This window comes from Lissotriton vulgaris, chromosome 9 (genome assembly GCF_964263255.1).
Source record: "Lissotriton vulgaris chromosome 9, aLisVul1.2, whole genome shotgun sequence".
NCBI classification, from domain to species: domain Eukaryota; kingdom Metazoa; phylum Chordata; class Amphibia; order Caudata; family Salamandridae; genus Lissotriton; species Lissotriton vulgaris.
The window spans coordinates 1,180,073,632-1,180,095,489 of record NC_141697.1 but is presented as its reverse complement, the minus strand read 5'-3'; the positions used below and the strand labels follow the sequence as shown (position 1 = coordinate 1,180,095,489).

Here is a 21,858-nt window from a genome sequence, read left to right as displayed (position 1 = left end):
CTTGTGGAGATTGAATTTGGGACATTCCTAATAATTAACTTTGGGTTGGGTTATTGCAAACTGAGTTTTCTGTCATGTGATACTTTGTTTGAAAATGTACCTTATTGGCTAGAATTTTGTGCAGTGGGTGTACATTTATAATGTGAATATTGTGTATAAAAGGAGACGTCTTGCCTTACAAAAATTGAGCAGTCTCCTGAGAATTTACACCGTGATGTACTTCTAGGATCACTGTTACTAGCTGCAGCTAATAAATTTGGTCTTTGACGCCACCCAGAAGTATTCCGTGTCTCTGTATACCAAGACAGGTGAATCCGAAGATTTTGGGCGTGCCCCTGGCGCCGCTGGGTTTAAGACCCGGTTCTTCAAACCCCCTGAGGGCAGCCCTATCAAGGGGGAGATGGGGGATCCTATTGACCACCAGACATTCTCCTGCAAGCAGCTGCAGTCGCTCACTGCACCCACCTGCAAGGGGATCTCTGTCCCCTCTCTAAAAGGCAGGCTGGTAGTGAAGGCCTCAGGCCTGAGAAAATCCCAAACCACTAGTACTCGCTACTTTCCCTTCACTCTTGATCCTCTTTGCTAAAACAACTAAAGTCAACTAAAACCACTTCTTTTTATAAAGCAATATATTACTGTGAGCACATGATGAGTATTACTCCAGAGTGTATAAGTAGTTCAGTTTGGGGAAGCGCTTTATTTATGTTTACAATCATTCACTCACTCTGGAGTAATGTTACCAAATCACTTGTGTGTAATATTGAAAAAAAATGTATCGACCTGCTAAACTTTCATGTTCAAAATTTTGGCTACCACTATATGATGATATAAGCATGTACATAGATTTAAGTAGATTCACTATACTTGACTCTTTGTTTATGTATCCCGAAGATACCTTTTTATTATCAAGGTACACATATGTGGAGTTAAGAACAGTAAATCTACACTTATCTTTATATTCTCACCTTCATTATAATGTGGTAGTGGCCATTTTGGTCATAATATCTTATCAGGTCAATAATAAAAACTAAGTAAAATCCACTAGCGCCAGATACCATCTTGGAGCACCATGCCACGCTGCCCTTGTGTTTCATGACTTATTCAGCCAATTACTAGGTCTCATCAAATCCTTCAACATGACATGGATCAACTGCGCAGATGACTCCATGATCTTTCTAAAGCTGGAAAATAAGAGGAACCTTGACAGATCAGGACTAGACCAGTGTCTTCTAGCAGTCAACCAATGATGTTGACTAGTCTCCTTAAGCTTTACTTATTCAAACAGAGAACCAGTTCTGTGGATATTGGAAGAAATTCCATCCCTTGTCATCTCACCACAAGAACTTGGATTAGTGCCACTAACCCCAACAACAGAAGTGGGAAACCTGGAAATGATCTTTAATTCCAGCCTTTCCCAGATTGCTGTAGTAACCAAGTCACCAGAAGCAACTTATACACAAAAGCTCAAGGAGACCACTTCCCTCACCTTGTCAAGCCTTCATTATGCAAAAAGAGTGTGTCAGAAGGTCTAACTCCTATTATTCTGATGATTACAAAGTATGCAGAATGCCTTGTGACCACCTTTCATCAGTCCTGGAAGTATTTTGCTGTCTTCCAACTACAGATGTTCAGTTTTCAAGAACTTGTGCATTTCCTGGAGGGTTATCATTGGCAAAGGCCCAGGTTTCATTCAAGTAAAGCTCAAAAGATATTCACAGAAGAGAACACTCAGGCGCCTGCCTGGCACTATAACTGACCTTCCCAGCTCATACGAAGAAACACATCAGTGAGACTACCGTCTACAAATAAACATCTAAGCTTCGAAACAATAACTAGACCTAACCAGCTCCCATGACTAGGAAGGTAAAACAATGATACCCTATGCTGGTCTGAAAGGACTATTCAGGGCATGATTTAGGGCTGCACAATCACCCCGCATGCTCACAGCAAACTTATGGATAACTCCCAGTCCATTGTGGTCGCTATACAAGGAGTCAACCACCAGCATGATGCCCAGCACAGTCTAATTAACAACAAATTAGATCTCGGTTTTGAAATGTGCTGCTTTCCCAATTTAATCCATTTAAGGCTCATTCGTATTGAAAGGTATGCTTTAACTGTCTGTGTTTCCTGAGAACAGCACAACCTTTCTATAGTATAATTGCTGTCCTAACATTAAGGCACAATATAATGTTTTAAGTCCCATTTGAACTGAAGTGAATTTCTGATCTGCCATGCTGTTGTGTGAACAGGGCTCTATTACATTATTAAATCTACTTAAGGCTAGCCTGAATTGAAAAGCATGTTTGTACTGTTGATGTGTTTGCTTCAACAGCGCCACCGATGTGACATGCAAGTTGCTATGTCAGTGGGACTTTGACACATGCCATTACTGGTAGCATAATGTCCATACTATGGGTCATTCTCTGTCACTTGAGTGGCCTTATGAAGTCATTAACTAAGGCTGGTCTACAACAGCCGCTCCTGTGTTAACTCCATGAGAGGCCTATAATAGCATACAATATCTGGCCACATTATTCCCATTCCTATGGAATGCTCCATGCCTCTCCCAAAGTTCTTGGACCACATATAATATAGCTTGTCGCATAATGACCATTCCTATTGGTTGCTCCCCCATCGCTGAGAGGACCACAAAGCTTATAGTGCACTTTGATCCGAACTGTGCCTGCAAAGGTCCCTTAACATATGTCCCCCCTCAGGTGCAATAGTCAAGGGACATTCACTATAGGGCATATTTATAAGAGAGCTGGGCCGCATTTGCACCTAGTAAAGCAAACCTCTAAAACAGACTTATGAAGCCACGCAAAGCTGCTCTGTGTGGCTCTGAGAGCTCTCATAAAAATGGAGTAGCAGAACCGCAGCGCAAATCACTGCGTTGCAATACTCTTTCATGGGAAGGCGTCCATGAGTTCTGCGTGGGTCTCCCCATGCAACTCCCATGGATTTTGACGCATCCCCAGATTTACAAGAACTTATTTCTCCCTGTTTCTTCCTCTTTCTATGTGTGCTACAATGCACAGAGAACTTTCTATTGAGCCACACACTAGCAAATAATATGTATGTGCCCGCATAACTTTTTGCTTCAAATCGATATCTAGGCTCAGTGAATAAAACTTAGTAGCAGACCAACTCTGGTCCTCATGATAGCATACATTCAGCTGCATGTCTTCTGCGCACTTATATTTAGACAGTCCTGTCCTAAGGAAAAATATTGGAAAATCTGTGCTTTGGAAATTAGTTCAAATTCTTGAAGGAAAAATTTAAAATGTGCCAGACAAACCCAATAACTTGACGAACAGAATAGTGAAAATGTACACTCATGTTTCGAAATTGAATACTTAAATAATGAAGCGCACTACATACAACAAACTCATTAAAATATTGTATGTTCAACAGGATGAATAATTACAAAGTAGACAAATAGAAATATATGGGGTCCTTGACTTCCCTTCCTCACAAGAATCCTCAGCCTCTGGTATCACGTCCTGGCTGTGTAAATTTTAGTGGTGTCCACACCTCATACTCAGCTTTGTCCACCTTCTTGTGCTTGTCTGCTGGAAGCAGACATGTGTGTGTCTATTTGAGTCATAGTACAGAAGTAATTGGATGGAAACCTCCTGAGGCGGAAGCCGGGAGACTAGCTGCGTACGAAAACTATTTTTTAAAGCTTTTAAATTGTGAAAACTTTTTATGTGTATCTGTTGCTGTGATTTACAACTGCTCATTTGCACAATCCTCACCTCCTTGCCACACACTTCCCCCCTCAGCCGAATAGGCGCTGGGATCGGAAAAAACGCCGCCGCCATATTGGGGGTAGAGCTGGGTTGACGGTATAGCTGTTCGGCCCCTCCCTCTTCTCCGCCATATGACGAGCTCCCCTCGCCGGCCGCGCAGCGGCGCGCGCAGCGGTCCCGCCGCGGGCGCGCCGAAGGTGTGCCTAAGGCAAGCCCGTCTGCGCCCGTCAGCGACCGGCCGGGGCCAGGGGCTACAACCCCTGGTCTTACGGTTTTGGGGAAGCATTACAGCTCTGGCTTCCTTCATAATCTAAGACCCCCTGTGAAAGCAAGCTGCTGCCACCCATATTATCCCCTGGATTTACCTACTATTTGCCCACACTGTAATGCAAGGTTCATTGCCGCTCAGCAGGAAGCTGACCTACAGAATTTTACAATGTTTCTTTTAAACTGCAGGTCTCTACTGAAGCATAGCACAGAAATCTCATTATTGTTGGACGAACTCGCACCCGATGCAATCTTTTTAACCGAAATATGGTTAACCTCTGACTCCGAAGCCGACTTAGTGCAAGCACTCCTCCCTGGTTACCAAATTGCACGCAGGGACCGCGCTCAGGGGAAAGGCGGGGGACTCGCAATTATTTACAAAGCTCAATACTCGTGCCATTGCACCTCGGACACTATTCCTGACTGTGAAAGTCTGTCCTTCTCTATTAAATTCTTCTCCAATGACTGCTTCTCAGGGATCCTTATTTATCGCCCTCCAGGTCCATTGAACCAATTTCACACTGCACTACCCTCCCTTGTAGCAGAATTAGCTACATCTCCCTCCAATTTTACGTTGCTGGGGGACTTTAACATTCACTTTGACAATAGCTCAGATAACATGGTCAAAGAGCTGATAGCGAGTTTGGCTGCAGTTCAGCTGGAGCAATTAGTTCTAGCCCCAACGCACATTAAAGGGCACTTGTTGGACCCTGTATTCAGCAATTGTGCAGAACTCAAGGCAGGCTCCATCACCCACCTTCCATGGACCGACCACTTCTTAATTCCTCTTATCTGGTCGATATATAGACGCGCTCTTTGCACTCCCAATCCGCGAAAGATGAGAAACTGGTCTAGGCTCCCACTAGAACAGTGGACCAGCTCCTTGGCAGCCTCCAGACCCTCATTTTCCCAGAATCCCTCATTAGAAAATAGGGAATTCGATAACTGGATTCGGAAGTCGCTTGACTCTATACTCCCCTCTAGAAAAATCAGCTTAAAAAGGCCACGAGAAACAGCTCCATGGTACTCGGAGGAGCTTAGAGCAAAAAAGCAACATTGTAGGAAGCTTGAAAGAAAGTGGCGCCTGGGATATGCCACCGTAGATAAAGTCATGTATAGGGAGGCCATTAGAGCCTACAAATTAGAAATAAAATCGACACAATCCACCTACTACAGTGGTAAAATCATGACGGCCAGATCAAAACCAAGAGAGATCTTCCAAATTGTCAAAAGTCTTACCAAGCTTCCCCCACCTATAGTTCCCAATGACAATCCACTCTCTCGCTGCAATGATCTAGTGGAATTTTTCTATCAGAAAATAAATAAAATGTATTCATCATTTGCAGCCACAGTTTTGGAGACCCCCATCAATGGACCCCTTCTCCCCACGGAAACTGATTACTCCTCCCGAATAACCTTGGATCATTTTCCTCTGCTAGACCTAGAAACATTGGAACCTTTGATACAACAAGTAAAGTCAGGTTCCCCATGCGATCCTGCCCCTCCATGCACTATGGTTGCAATCAGCCAAGTCATTCTCCCCACTCTGCTGGAGCTTCTTAACATCTCTCTAACAACAGGTAGTGTCCCACCTACTTAGAAACAAGCTATGGTGAGAGCACTTCTGAAAAAGGCTAACCTTGACCCAACTAATTTTAACAACTACCGCCCTATTTCCCTGTTACCCTGGGTGAGCAAAATCCTGGAGAAACACATTAACTCTCATCTAACAATGTTTCTCGAGAGTAACCACCTACTTGACGCCTCACAGAAGGGATTTCGCCCCAAACATGGGACGGAAACGGCCCTGCTGGCCGTGACAGAGGACACTAGGCGGATCTTGGATCGAGGGGGATCAGTGGCAGTCATCCTGCTCGATCTAAGTGCTGCGTTCGACACGGTAAGCCATAAAACTCTGCTGTGTCGACTCCTCAATCTTGGAGTATCAAGGGACGCTCTGGCTTGGTTTAAATCCTTTTTGAGCGGAAGGACATTCCAAGTCTTTGACGGAGACTCTTTCTCCTCAAGTAAACCTCTGGATAGTGGGGTACCGCAGGGCTCGTCATTGAGCCCTACGCTATTCAATGTGTACATGAGACCACTGGCTGAGATTGTCCGCCCATATGGTATTAAGATCATCACATATGCGGACGACACTCAGCTGGTGGTCTCCCTCTCACAAAAAAACTGTGAAAAGGCGCAGATCAACCTGACTACCTGCATGGAAGAGGTCAAAGGTTGGATGACTGCATCATCTCTTAAGCTTAACGGTGATAAAACCGAGCATATGCTACTCGGCCCTCCAGCGCTGTCTACCATCGACCTCTTATGTCCCATTAGCTTGGGTACGCCGCCCATCCCGAAAGATAACATAAAAAGCCTTGGGGTCTGGCTGGATAAATCCTTGACCCTTAACACCCAAGCAACCAAGACATGTGCGATCTGCTTTGGAATCATCAGGATGCTGAAGAAAATCCTTCCGCTCCTACCCTTTGAAGCCAAGCAAATTGTGATACAAGGCTTAATTCAATCCTGACTAGATTTTAGTAATGCCTTGTTCCTAGGGGCACCGGAATACGTTCTGCAAAAACTCCAGCGGATTCAGAATTGTGCTGCACGCACGCTGCTTCAGCTACCACGAAGAGCGTCAGTAGAATCCGGGATGAGGACTTTGCACTGGCTCCCTATTAGGGAGAGAATCAAATTTAAAGCCATGTGCATCTCCCACCAAGCCTTCTGGAAAACTGGCCCCAATATTAACCACCCTTTGCTCTCCCCTTACCACCCCAGCAAACAACTCCGCTCTGCCCATGCATTCCTGGCCGTAGCTCCTCGGATTAGGAGATCAAGAGCTGGAGGCAGGTCTTTTACCTTCAACGCCGCCAAACTGTGGAACTCACTCCCTCTACACCTAAGATCCAATCCTAACCTGTCATCCTTCCGCAAGCAGCTCAAAACCTTCCTCTTTACTAAACAAAACTAACTCCTAGACCTGTTGCACCATGAGGCACTATCCTTTTTTCTCAGCACTTGGACGCCCGAGGGCAGCAGTCGCGCTTAATAAAACCCCTTTTCATTTCATTTCATTTAATTTCATTTCATAATTGAGTGATCCAACCTAGGCTGCTTCCTTGCAAAGACTCACTATGCTGGTGCCCACGGCTTAGCCAGCCTACTAGTCACAAGTGCTGCTATTCCAACAATCATTTGCAAAGCTAATCAGGCTGGCATTGGCTGACGGCTATTGGGTTTTGTCAATGCTGGTTTGTTTTGCTATAGTTCTTATGGAGAATTATTGTGGGAGCCACCAGACCCTGCCAAAAGTGAAAAACAAATTGGAAAACAATCTAAATATTTGTTTGGTCTCAAAAAGCACAGGCTGCCATAGTAGGACCCACTTTGAAAGTCAATCTTGTTTGTGTGGATGTGCTCTTGTGAAAGGGAAGAATACTGCCACTCACAGTGAGGTTAGCCATGGCTGAAGTGAGCTGGATCTTTACCCCGTGCTGAATGCTGTAGTGAGAGGAGAAAATGTGAATGATACCAGTTGCGGCCGGCATGGCTCGCAGGTGGTGGGGGTGGTGGAGGGGGTCATGCAGAGTGGGGAGGTCGCGTGGAGGGTCACGTCAGAGGTCGTGCGAGGGGTAATTTAATAATAATAAAGAATGAAAAAACTAACCTTTCCGACAGATCCCGCATCTTCTCGGCTCCTGCTCTCCTGCCTCGGACAGAAACAGGAAGCAGGCAGCCAGGCTCCCTCCCCTAGCAGCGTTGTGATTGGTCGGGACAGCTCCCAGTCAGGGGCTTATCGGGGTGGGCATGTACTTATGTACTCCATGCAGACTGCAATGCAGCCTGCATGGAGAATGCCAGAAGGCTCATGACTATTTTGGACAGCCCCAGAAGGCCTACCAAACAGTCTTTGCACACTCAGAAGTGGGCACACCACTCCTCCCCTGCCCAGCTCAGAGAGCAGAGCAGCCCCACCCACCCGCAACCAAACATAAAATGGTAATAACTAAAAGTTATTACCATGTTATGTTTTGGCTTCTCGAAGTGTCAGAAATCAGTGGGGAGACGCTCCTCCAGCCTAGTGGAGGAGCCGCCCCTGAATGACACACCAGCAGACCAAGTGATGGAGAAGGCTGGCAGAAAGCTGGTATTCCTTTTTGTCCTGAAAGCCCCTATAAGCACGGCCACTGAAATGATGCAATTGTGTAGCTGCAGTGATTTCCACACAATTGTAGATTTGCCGTGTTTGCCACATAATCCATCATCTTGCAGATTTTAACAAAACAAATGGTTTCTAGCTCAAACGGTTCAAAGGTTAGTAAAGATGCAGCGACATGTGTTGCCGCACAGAGTAAGACCCTTTGCAGAGGTTGACGGTTCACCTTTCTGTGTCATATTGCTACATTTGGGTGTTAACCTTATACTATTAAATACTCAGAGAGAAACAGGAAGCAGGCAGCCAGGCTCCCAGGCTCCCTCCCCAAAGCCAATCACAACGCTGCAGCGTTGTGATTGGTCTGAACGCTGTGACAAGGTGCTCAGCGAGGGGCTGGAGGGGTGGGCATGTTCTCCATGCAGGCTGTAATGCAGCCTGCATGGAGGACAGGAAAGTGCACATGACTGGTTTGGGCAGCCCGAGAGGGCTGTTCCTACCTCTAACTTACCCTGCTCTCAACAAGGCAGTGAGGTTGGGAGCGTCGAGCAGGCAATGTTTCCACCTGCTCCTGTGTCCTGCTTTGACCCCCTCTTGCAGAAGTAGCGTGATCAGCACTAGATTCACATTCACGTGTCACATACAGATTCCTGGAAGATGCCAGGAAATTAACGTGGAAGGAATGCGCTCTCTGCTTGTGGCCCCCTGTCAAATTCCACCCAGAGGCGGTTCTTAATTTACCTGTCGTAATTCTTATAAGTGGTGGAGGGATGGGGTAGGCTGTTCCACGGTTGGGATCGAAAGATTTGCACTCTGTGCATGAAGTCAAATTTCCTGCATCTGTCAAATCCTTTGTTTTTCTCAAACATTGATGTACTTCTGACTTCTCTGGGGTTAGTTGACGAGCAGGAAGGTTTGAACAATGCAAATAATATTTATCGATTTGGGTGCTAGGTATGACGCTAAACATGTCCCCCTTCAAGCACTAGATGGAAGGAGGTAGGAACCTTGAAGGTGCAGTGCTGCCGTAAGTAGAGGTAAGGCAGCTGCATTAGGACACCGTCCAGTGCCGGCAAAATAGCCACTTTATCAGTTCTTAGGGAGCGCTTCAGCAGGCAAAATGCTACTTTACCCGGAGTTCTTGAAACTGTTGCGCTGTTTAGGCTCAAAATGCAAATGCAAAAGTTTGCTTCATTCTCAAGGACAAATTTCTCTAGTAATTTGTCCTTCTGAAGATTGTGGAAAGGATGAAAGAAGATGTCATATTTCATTTTTTATTTTTCAAAAACATTTTAGGCAAACATAAATGCTGATTCGGGATTGAGCGCCGTGGAAAGGAACAGGTTGGAGATACTGAGTAGTTTGTTGAGAACAAGAGATAAATGCAGACCAGGATGGGATGAGTCGAGAGGGCACAGCTTCTGGTCATGACACAAAAAACATAATTGAATAGACTACAGCAAAATGATAACAAAACTGATGTCCATCATGGGCCTCTCTCTCCAGGAAATGGTCTTGGCAGGGTGAGTTAGTTGTTGTTTTTGGGCCTCTGTTCTGAATAAATTCAGGAGGTAACCTAGACCTTCGCCGGTAATCTTCCAGCATGCTTCTGTGGTGGAGTTAGAGGACTGACCACCATATTTATTGCTGTGTTAGCAGGAATCATTTTGGCAAAAGTGCTGCAGTCGATGCTGTTGGTTAAGCCTTGGGGGGGGGGGGGTAGGTGGGGGGGGGGGGGGGAGGCGGGCGGGGGATTGGGGGGGGGGGTGACCAGCATCTATATTTTCTTTTGCATTAACAAGCCTACTGGGGTACTGGGGACTTTTCTCCCTATGCTTGGGGCCATTGCCACTTGTACCTATCTGGACCTACCGTGCATCGTATGGCAGACCTGGACCAGAATAATATGCTTTGTAAGATCTGACGTAAATAGGGTGGCCCATCTGATGGAAACCTTTTTCGTGACAAACGATATTCCTTAGCCTCTTAGTTCACTATTCATACATGAATCCACTGCTGTTTCGCTTCACATAGAAAAAGACATCATTTTATCTGTATCATTATAAATACCCCTGGACCAATGATTTAATCAGGATCTGATGTCTGTTATTTTTCCTCCATATATCTCATTAGATGGTTTTAAGATTTTTTTCATCACCAACCATGACTTGCGAGTGAAAACATCTTATACACCTGCAGATATATCCTCTACAGGTATATTGTCTTTATTTCGTGCGTTCTATGACATATATACTAATCCATCTAATTTTTACCTGTCTAGTGGATCGCTCAGGTAATCAAGTGCCTGTACATAGACTTACTTGTTCTTGAGACTCAGTTAGGAGACAGTGGTTCCCACTTAGCTCTCTCTACATGGAGTTTTGCTATTATGTCATGTATTCGTGTGGCACCATGTGTTCAAAGGATTTTTTATGAAATATTATAACACATATTTGTGTTTCTTCACTGACCAGGTCAAACATTTATCGAGTGATGTTATTTATTTATAAATGAAGATATCATCTGCCTTGACATCCAGTCTAGAATGTAAGTTTACATCAATGTACGTATCAATGCCTGTTCTGGATGCATTAATTAGTGTCCTGTTGTAATTATAACTTGATAGCTCTTACAACAACCTACATTGGATGGTTATAGGTTGTACTGCATATTATTATTTGAGTACTAAACAATCGCTAGAAAAGACTTGTCTATTTTATGACATCTAGGGAACAAATTAGTAGATCTGATCGGATTAGTGTTGAGGACATTCTTGTTAGAGATATGCCATGTTAATCTTTGCTTTATTTATGTTATATTGGGGGATAACTGAAATAAAGTTTTCTGTTTACCTGCATGTTCATAATATATAAAAATGTATCTGATATCTGTTCCTTTCTTGTAAATATATTTCCAGATTATCAACTGTGACTCTTGAGGAAGGCGTTTTCTGCCGAAACGCGCGTCGAGTTTTTATTTATTCCTGTTCTCTAGGCACCATTTACGTTTTAGAGTGTACTTTTTACTGAATTGTGTATAATTCTCTTGTATTTTATATACTTTTGTATTAAATGTGGGTGTTTTTGTATATCTTATGATTCTTGTCTGATCCTATCATATCGTCTGATTTATGTTCAGGTTCTATATGATTTTTACTATTTAATTAAAAACATGTTTTTTATATAATTTTAATTCTTGAATGTTCCTTTCATTACTGGGTCAGATTAATTGTTTGCCTATTCATTAGACGGCCTAGGATATTTTGCTCACATACCATCTGATGGACCACCAGGTCATACTTACCATTGGCATAGCCAGTTGAGGCTCTGCTCTCAGAAACCTAGCAGTTACCACAGCTCTAAATAAGGGCCCCTTCCTAAAGCCAGGAGGAGGGATCAGTGGATTCAATGCTTGCTGTTGACATCTATGGGGCAGATTTACAAGCCCCTTGCTACACATTTGTGCCACTGTTGCTTCACTTTTGTGACGCAGCGGCGGTGTAAACCATGCGCCACATTGCAACTTATTTACAATGTGACGCATCTAGGAAGATGCGTCACATTGTAAAGCACTGCGCCACATGAAACCTGTGTCAGCTTTCATGTGGGCGTTCCGTTGCAGGGTGGGCGTTCTGTCACAGGAAAGCCCCGCAAAACTGACGCAGTGAACAGTACAAGATTTCACGGAGTCAGATTTACGACGCCGCTGCGTCAAACCCTTACGCCTGCTTAGGAGAGACACACCACGTTAAGTATGGGCGGCCCTGTGCATTGCTGGAGTTGCGTTGTGCTTGTGACGCGACCCCAGCAATGCTCCACCCTTACGCCACAAGATACGACACGCATCTGCCCATTCTTGCGCCATGGTGCGCCACATTGTAAATGTGACGCATCCGTGGGAGCGCAAGGGGGGAATACTATAGCGCCAGGACGCCTCCGGGTAGCAGTGCGCTTTACATTTACATTTACATTTACATTGCGTGTCGCATCTGTTCTAGTGCATCCCTGCTGATTTGCAGAGATGCACCAGACATTGTAAATATGCCCCTCGGTGTGATGTGCAGTGAGTTTTAATCCCGGCAAGGATGCCAGCATTCAGTCCTTTTACAGTCATTACATCGTACATCATTTAACTAAGTGATAGTCAGACCTGTACCAGCACGTTAAAACACCCCAAATCTGATGTTAAGTGAAATATTGAAAAAACACAACATCATGAGTGAGGCCGGCACTGTGATAAAGCCCTCATAGTAAAGAGTAAAAGGGTGGGAAAACCCATCAAAGGCTGATATTTCCAAAATGAACACTGGGTACCTGTACAGCTGTGTGTTGTGGTCAGGTGATGTCTACACTTATAGGGCAGTTAGTAGTGATTTGTATGGTACCAGAAGTTGCTACAGACTAAACCCTCCCGTAAATTCAACTAAGATCATGAAAATGATCTAAAACCATGACTGAAATACTTGCTCACCAGGTACAAATGCCTTCAACTAGATCCAGTTTCTGTGCTGTTACTGAATTGGTGACCTGCTGCTGCTCTCCTATTGAAAGTGCTGGTGGCATGAGAAGTGTTGTTACAATACTGGGACTTTGTTGTGAAGTGCCGCTGACCTACCACTGAATGTACTGGGGAGCCCGAGATTTGCTGGTACAATACTGGGGACCTTCTGCAAAGCGCAGCTGAGCTGTCACTGAAAATAGTGGGGATCCTGAGAATAGTGGGGAGCCTTTGGTGTGTGATCGTCTGACTTGCGGCTGCCAGCGAAAGTTCGGGGGAGCCTAATAAGTGATAATACAAAACTGGGGTCCTGTTGAGAAGTGCTGATGCCCTACCCTTTTATGGGCATAGACATGAGTTGTGCTGTTATAAACCTGGACCCTGCTGTGAAGTGCTGCTGAGCTGCCACTGAAAGTATGGGAAAGTATGAGAGAACCGAAATTTGCTTTTATAATACTGGGGCATGGGTGGGAAGTACTGGTGGTGCTGTTACAGTATTAGGGCCTTCTTAAAATGTTCAGGGGCCCTCCCACAGAAGGGGCCCGATTCACAAAGGTAAAGTTAGACAAAAGTCTAACTTCACGACTTTCGGTATTCACAAACGGCATTTACAATTCGTATTCCCATTGGTTATGTTGTTTTTAATTTGTTCTTTTATAAAAACTATAATGGTTTGTAATAAACCAAACATTAAAGGTAATTTTAAGGAACTAAAAGAAGTGCATTACTACTCATAAATGCCCTTTGTGAATACCAAAAGTCGTAATGTTAGACTTTCGGTATTTACAAAGGGCACACTGCATCAGTGGGGGGCCTATCCTAAAGAACCAAAACACAGCAAAATCTAATACACTATCTAATTTGCTAGTCACATCAGTTTTATTGGATAAAGCAATCTCCTCGCACTCCCTGCTGCATTGCTGATTTGACTCCAAACTAAAGGAATGGGGTATCCTCCAAAGCTTCTGAAGTCTATTATACAGCTCTACTCCAATACCTAGATCTGCATCAAACTAGGTGGCAGTGCCTGCGTGTCTAGAAAAAAACACCAACACGTGGGGTGTAAAGCAGGAGCATGTGTTAGCCCCCTCCTTTTCAATGTGTTCATCTCCAATCTGTCTAAATCCCTCGACTTCATCAAAAGTCACCCCCCCAAAGATCGGTGGGGAAAAGATCCGTAACCTGCTATATGCCGAAGACTTAGCCTTGGTCAGCTACACAAGAGTAGGGTTGCAGCACTTGTTAAACCTGCTGCATCCCCACACTGTTACCAACAGCTTGGAGGTCAACTTGAAGAAAACTAAAGTTGTAACACTCGGAAGGAAAACTTGCCAGGGGGTTGACTGGCTCTACAACTTCAACAAGATTATGAAGGACCAATCATACAACTAGCGGGGGTGTTATTGATGCAAGAGGCTCCTATGCTTGGTAACAGAAGGACGTTGAGGCAATGGCTCTGGCCCTTCCGGTGACTCTGTCCAAACTATCCAAACTCAATGCTAGGCCCAAGCCACTCAACCTTTTTGGAAGTTATGAGGGCTAAAATCACCCCATCATTGTCCTACAGGAGTGAAATATTATTGAGTAAAGATTGCAATATGATGAACAACCTACCAGGATATGTAAATGCGTCCTTCAGTTGCCGAGATCCTTCTCTGCAGCCCAGATTACACTGGAACTGGGTCTTCTTGGTCAGCGGGCAGTCAGAGCTGGCACCTATCTTAATTTGTGCCATAAAGTCCAGGCGGCAAGGTGTGGTTGACTAGAGGCGCTACTATGAGAAGAGATCAACAGCATCAACAGCGGCGGCCAGAGGCAATCACACCATCAGGTCCTTGAGGACTGCCTAAGCACCCTGGTTGTGAGAGATCTAAGATAATTTTGTGATATAAAAACAAGTGTATGAATACAATGTACTTCTGCAATATATAGATAATGAGAGAGATGAGAAGTGGATGCATGCAAGGGTATTTATGAGTATTAGTATGTCTGTTGATTGCAATGTATGTTATTTATATAGTGTATATCGTTTCTGCTAATCATTAGGATTAAAGGCAAAGTGAAATTGCTAAATTATAGGAAGAAAAAGATTTTCCTACTTTTGTAGCAATAAGACAGTTTCGCTGTGTGTCTTTTTCTGTGCCCTCAACCCTATTTTACAATCACTTGCCTGAGAATCCCTTTTTTAAATGTGTTGACCTTTTCTCTACCTTGGGCAAGCTAGCTTGTTGCGGGGGACCCCTTCTTTTTCTCAAATTGTTGTGAGAGATCTTTTGGCCACCAACCTGAGTCAACCCGCCTTTAAGCAGGGTATTAAAAAATGTGTACACCTCTGATCGTACCAGTCTGACAGGGCCATTTTAGCCAAGTATAAGCATGCCTGGGCGGTCATCAATATCTACCAGCAGTGTCCCAACCAGCCTACCTCCTACTCCAAACTCCATAAGGCAAGATTCATGGCTCTTAGGCATGGGGAATTCCCATTTGTGAGACACCTTGCCAGTTAGCGTTGGCCCTCGGAAGGAACAACCTGCAGGAACCACTCGAACACATTGTCTGCCTTTGCCTATTCCTTTTGGACGTGTGCACAATCAGATTGAGGTGGGTGTTTGTTCTTTTCGGCAGGTCATTATCGCCCCTCTTAACCCAGACAATAGTACTCAAAGGGGCATATTCTCAAGGAGCTATTGCCGAGGTAACGGCACTTTATCGCAGAGAAAGTCGCGATAAAGTTATCACCCCATTCACAAGCTGGTGCTAACAGCCCTTAGCACCAGTTTACCTGGGATAGTAGCCGCAAAAAACATCACCACAGACAACCCCGGCAACTATCGCTAATGAGATGCAGAGTTGGCGTTCCCATGCCAAAAGCCACGACAACAGCACTCCGCAACATTCTCAACGACGAGCCAGATTGGCGAAAAGACCACAGAACATGTAATAAGGTCCGTTAGCAGCAGGAAACTAACCCCTGCTCTGACCTGGTGCAAAGTCGGACCACAGCCTGCACCAGAAAAGGGAGGCCAGCCCAGAGCCACACCTGAAGAACAACAGATGCCATGGAGCCACTCAACATGCGGGACGGGCACCCAAGAGGGCCACAACACCCACCACCACCACTCCCAGGACCACCTCCAGGACCCCCCATCCCCCCGGACCCCCACCGCCCGACCAACAGTGAGGCAGCGCAGACAAATACAGCGACCCCAGAAAAGGCACCAACCTCACAGACCCAACACCAGAGAATGCCATTGACTACTACAGTCTCAAAGGGACAAACCACCTCCGCATCCTGACCCCCATTGGCCACCGGCTGACGGTGCCAACACAGCGGACAACCAACATCCAACCTCAGACAAAGATGCTGGCCGTGATGCACCTGCTGGCCTCTGGTACACACAAACAAAAAAACACCAGAGTGGGGGGAGTCACACAGCCAAGCCAATCCAAGTCCCTCACAACGGTTCCTGAACGACACCATCAGCTTGGTACCCCACTATCAATACATCCCACACACTGTGCTGCAACAGCCGGAGACCAAGCAAGGAATCTATGCCACAGTTGGATTCCCACACGTGTCAGGGGGCAATTGACTGCACACATGTTCCACTAGTGCCCCCTGGCAACACTGCACACAATAAGCACTACAGAAAGCGTACGTATCCCACCAACGTGCAGGCACTAGTGGACCACCGGGGAATCTCCGCCAACGTCGCCGCCAACCACCCAGGTAGTTTGCATGATTCATACACCTCCAACAGTCCATCATCAACCTGCGCCACCAGGATGGCACCCACGGTAATGCACTACTCATTGGCCAATCCCAAATGCGCACACCACACACCTCAAGTCCACAATCATGCAACCCACAACACAGGAAATGCACACGTCACAAGCTCACATACAACATGCACACCCACCAGACATGACAGCACAACTCACTGTGGGAACGTGACCCAGCCATGTTCGAATGTATGATGTTACAAAGCATACATTTACAACGCATGCCTTTACAATGCAGTTTTTACATCGCAACATCCTTTACAACGCACTCCATTACATTGCATGACACTACATCGCATTTGTAGAAACTACCTTTACAACGCATTCCATTACATTGCATTATACCATTACAACGCATACCATTACAACGCATACCATTACATTGCATTTAAGGTAAGTATTGGATAGTATGGGGTAAAAATTACTATTCTAACTCCAGGGGGTGCAACAGCAGGGTAAGTGTTAAATAGTGCAAGGGTAGAAACTACTATTCTAACTCCAGGGGGTGCAACCGTTGGGTAAGTTTTGGATAGTGTAGGGGTACTATGCGTTGTAATGGTATGCGTTGTAATGGTATGCATTGTAGTGACATGCGATGTAGTGTCATGCGATGTAGTGTCATGCATTGTAATGCCTGCGTTGTAGTGACATGCGTGGTAAAGGATGTTGCGATGTAATGACTGCATTGTGAGTGTAGTGTGATGTAATGGTTGCATTGTAAACAATGTTTCCCGCCATGTACATTAGCCATCAACGGCATGGCACCTCAGCAATACAATAGAAGAATGTCAGAAGAGGTGGGGACTAGGCATGTGCGAAGGGGGCCGATGAATGAGAATGTACACAATGCCAAGTGTGGAGTGGATGTGATGGCCAGACTGCGGTATGCAGACCACACACACATATCCATGTCGACACACACTGCTGGTGTTTGGAGTGTAGGGGACAGTGGACGCAACCATGTCACCCCAGCCAGTGGGGAAGATCGCAGGACTGTAGCTTGTTAAGTTCCCCCCGTAAGCCTGAGACCAGCGGAGGGGTGTGAATAAAAGGCACGTACCTCTGGGCGTGGTCCTCTTCCGGAATGCCCATCGTCTCTGCCAGTGCGGCGCCTCTCACCCCACCAAGAGGCCGTCGCCGTGAGCGGGGTTGCCTGCGCTCCTGTGCGCATGCTGGTCTCCGAACCTGTCTGAGCCGCCCCTGCGCACCCAGGCCTCAATGCCCACTTGCCAACACCAGCGTGTGTCAAAGAGGGCCCACCACGTGCCGGTGCACGCTCCAAGCCAGATGCCTGCGACCCTGGAAATCTGCTACGACCGTCACGGCCTCCGCGAGCAAGGCGTGCAGGACTCCTTTCTCGTTTACGTACTCTATCGGCTGACACAGCAGACTAGTAGGTCACACATTTGGAACTGAGTCTTGATTACACCATGGCAGAGGACGATGTTTATGGCTGACTTTTAATCAATATACTCCCTTCGATGTGGTGCCACCAAGTCTGTGCTTAGCATTGTAGTGTAGTTCCTATATTCCCAATAGGCTCTGCGCATTGGAATAACATAAACGGTAGTTTAGACGTAGGACTGAGGCCGACTATGTCTCTACTGAATATGTTAGACTTAATTAGGTATGCCAGCTAGCTCAGAGGTCACTAGAAACTTTCTCGAATGAACAGGAAGGAGTTACGTTCCAGATTAGACAAGAAGGGATTAGTTTCTGGCAACCGCATAAACATGACAACCTTGCTCCCTCCTGAATAAGGAGTATATCCCCAGAGTCGTGTGAAAACAATAGATAGCTATTTCACTCAGTCAATCGTGCATGCTTAGTTTCACCAGAGTGCAGAGAAATAGAGAGACGGGCGTTTTCAATAAAAGTTGTTATTTATTGAGCAGTCTTCTTTCTCATGCAAGAGAAATGAATTGCCACAATTGCACTACTTGTCATAAAGTAAAGTGAGTACAGTAAAAGGAGTATTATGAAATAATACTGTAAAAGAATTTATATGGTTTCTGAGCCATATGATACTTAAAACGGATAAAATATATACAATTACATACGATGATAAAAGTTGACTAAACATACTCAACTGGTGCTTCTAAAATACGCCTACCCCGGTGTACCTAACCTAAGCCTAGTACGTGGGAAGGAGTAAGGGGGCTGCAGTTTAAGTTAAGTTAGTTTTGCCAAGAATCTGAATCAAGAATTCTCTAAGGGTCTAATCAGCTCCGTACCTTGGTTTTAGAATGAAGGAGGTCTTGTATCTCTATCTCAGGACTCGATCCCCCAGCAACCCGCAAGGGTGACTGGAAACACTGGAGCTGGATTTCTCGGCAGGAGAAAAGACAGCGTCTTTCTCAGTGCGTCAAATGGGAGGGTCGGCTTCCTTCGGCACTCGCATCAGCTGGGCTTTGGGTAAGTAGATAGCCGCTCTGCTCCAAACCACCGTGTGTTGCTAAAGGCAAATGCTGGTATATTTATACCTGGAAGGTGCCGAGTTTGACGTAAGGTTGGACATAAGACGTCACTAAGAACTGTCACTAAGAACTGGCAGTTCTTTCAGGACTCTCAGGAGTTCTATGACAAATCAGAACAAAAGCAGGGGGAATTCCCGGGCTGCTGGAGGTTTGGTTTGTTTAAAGAACGCGTTGTACTTTCTAGGAGTCTAGGGAAGTAGCCTTGCCGTATTTGGACTGCATTGGCTATGACTAAATATGGATATGATTCTTATGCTTTTATAAGGATATGATTTGTTATAACCACATAAGGGCATAAATTGGGAATATTTAATTAGGATCCTAGATACGTTCACAACACCCACTTCACGTATAATGTCCATCATTACTAAATACTAACCAATATAAAAACATATAAGTATGCATGTGTTTTCCAGCCCACCCCAAAATACATCAAATGCATTTGAAATGGTATAGATACACGAAAATGAGTATTATACTGTACGTTTTTAAAGCAGTGGTATCATTCAGATAACATTTTTGTAGTGCATTGTAATCTTCACTGAATGAATCACAAAATTTACATTTATGAAATGGCTCTTAATACAGAAGAAAAGGTCGAGACCATTTCATCACATATTTATACAAGATTGTACATGTGCTAGAGGCTGATTCAAAATATTGTCTCTAGAGTCTCTAAAAATAGAAGTTCTGTTCTCTAAGAATAGTTCTACTTTAAGCAGAGTACCATGTGCCAAAAAAGGTAAATATTTTGGAAATTGGGAAAAATAATTTCGTTTTCATGGGAAAAAATAGTTCCAAATGTTTTCAGCAGTGTTGTTTATAAAAACTGAAGGCCGAATTCAGAGTTCAGGGAACGCTGTGTGCTTGCTATTTCAAATATTATTCTCGTTGTTAGGAGAGAACATTACCTCAGATAGGTCAGCAAAAAATTTGTCTACAACAGTAGGTGAAAGTTGGGCCAACTCAGAAAAAGTGGAAATAGTGCATATATGCGACGCATTGCCATCATCGGTGTTCAGATCAGCAATGGTCACAGAAGGTTGTACCTGTGTGGTGCCGCTTTCATCTCGTACTTCACCGCCACCTAATCGTAATGGTGAAGTCTCAACGAATGCCGTCATCAGAATAGGTTGCCGCTGGGGACAACACGTTGCATGAGTCGTTTCCGGACCAAGCAAAGCATCGATATCCATTGGTACTGCTGATGGTAGTGTAAGACAGACGTCCAACACGCATTCTTCTTCGCATAGCAGACATCGAAGCACAGGTAAGATGCAATTTTGCCAGATTGGTCTGAACGAAAGAAACCAGGTAGTATTCAGATCTCTTAGCCAGGCCAATCCGAGAATCTTAGTGATACGGTCTCGGTATCGTATTGCTAGGATCGTTTCTTCCATCGTAGCTTGAGTTTTGTCTGTGACTTGGCTTGCCATATCGGAGCAGAAGGAACAAAAATAAAATTCCTGCTACGAGTCCCAAAATAAGAGGCAGGCCACCAAAAAAAGAATGCACAAAATTCGGGAAGATGCCCAGAACTGTTTCAAAGGGTGCTAACAGTCCCGAAAAAATTGTCTTAAATACATGTGCGATGCCACTGGTATCTGACATGTTTAAGATTTGGCTTAACATTTCTACGAAATGCACGGGGCAATTTGTCGATAATAGGGTATGTATCTCTGCCGCTGTCCTTGCAACTTGCAGGTCATACGTCTCTTTGGACGAGGTTAAAGGCACAGTTGTCTGTAAAAGAATAGACTTCATTCTGCTTAAAGTATCAATTCGAATAGAAGAGATATTCACAGACGGCCATATTGCTGCCTCCATGTCTGGAATGCTGTTTGGATACAATACTTGCATACAACAAATGACCCTGGAAGTAACGCTCACGAGATAGGCTTTTCCTGGCATCATGCCACAACAGCTGTGGTCACTTATTATAATGTAGCTACCGTTGGAAAGTTGTCTGAAAAAGGGCTCTATCTGTGTAGCAGGGGTGCCGTGCAGATGACATGAAAGGTTGTTTGATGAACCTTTGCAGGCTCCATGCAAGTTAATAAATTGACACAGAAGTGTACCGCTTAGTGATTTTTTACAATTGTTATCACACAGAAATACCTCTTTTTTCCCTTCACTATAACATCTATGTGTATAAGGTAAATTCCAGGTTGACTTGATGTATCCTTTACCCAACCTTTCATACAGGCCTGCTGTTATATACTTTTGGCAGTATTGAAACTGAAAAGTTGTTATCGGGATTGTAATGGTGCCATGTATTATCCATTCAATGACAGGTCTTTCTGACATTGTCAATGGTAATCTTTCTAGTTTTCCAATGCTCAGCACCGTATAGTCTGCTCCTTTTTGTGCCAACGAGATTTGTCTATCAGTAAGGTTAAAGATAGAAAAAAATGAGGTTGTGTTGATTAGACGCCATGGCACGTAGCCTGAACGGAGTTTTTGTAAAGTCCAGCCTAGCTGTACAATAGAACGTAATTGGGACTGGCCATGTTGTAACATTAGCATATCCTGTTCTATTATATCAATAGCAGATGATACAATGCTGTCCAGTGAATAAATTATGGAGGACAGAGTCGTTAACCCATTGTCCACTACAGAAAGTGATTTTTCCAAATGAATACGATCAATTTCTCGTATTTTTTCTGCAGTTTCAATTTGTGTTACTTTCCAAGCTTCATTGTAAGCTGCGTATATACCGGCGTATATGAAACGTTTTTGACGCTGTTTGCGAGGTCCCATTATGAAATCTCGCAAGTCAGCACCTTCTTTAAGTAAAGTCAAGTGTTGCTTAATTTTGGGAAGTGTGGATCTCTGTAGCCAATCGAGGCATAGTTTTCCTACACTGTATGTTGTAATTATCCCTGGATGCTATCTTTGGGAATATCTTGGGTCT

General features: G+C 44.7%; 1 protein-coding gene across 1 annotated transcript in view; it reads left to right on the top strand.

Moving 5' to 3' along the window:
- Nucleotides 1–5,754: 5,754 nt before the first annotated feature.
- Nucleotides 5,755–21,858, top strand: part of LOC147692984 (uncharacterized) — a 39,696-nt gene continuing 23,592 nt past the window's right edge. The window contains exon 1 of the mRNA XM_086939567.1: nucleotides 5,755–5,922. Within this exon, the coding sequence (XP_086795693.1) occupies nucleotides 5,755–5,922 (168 nt within the window). The remainder of the gene's footprint in view (nucleotides 5,923–21,858) is intronic.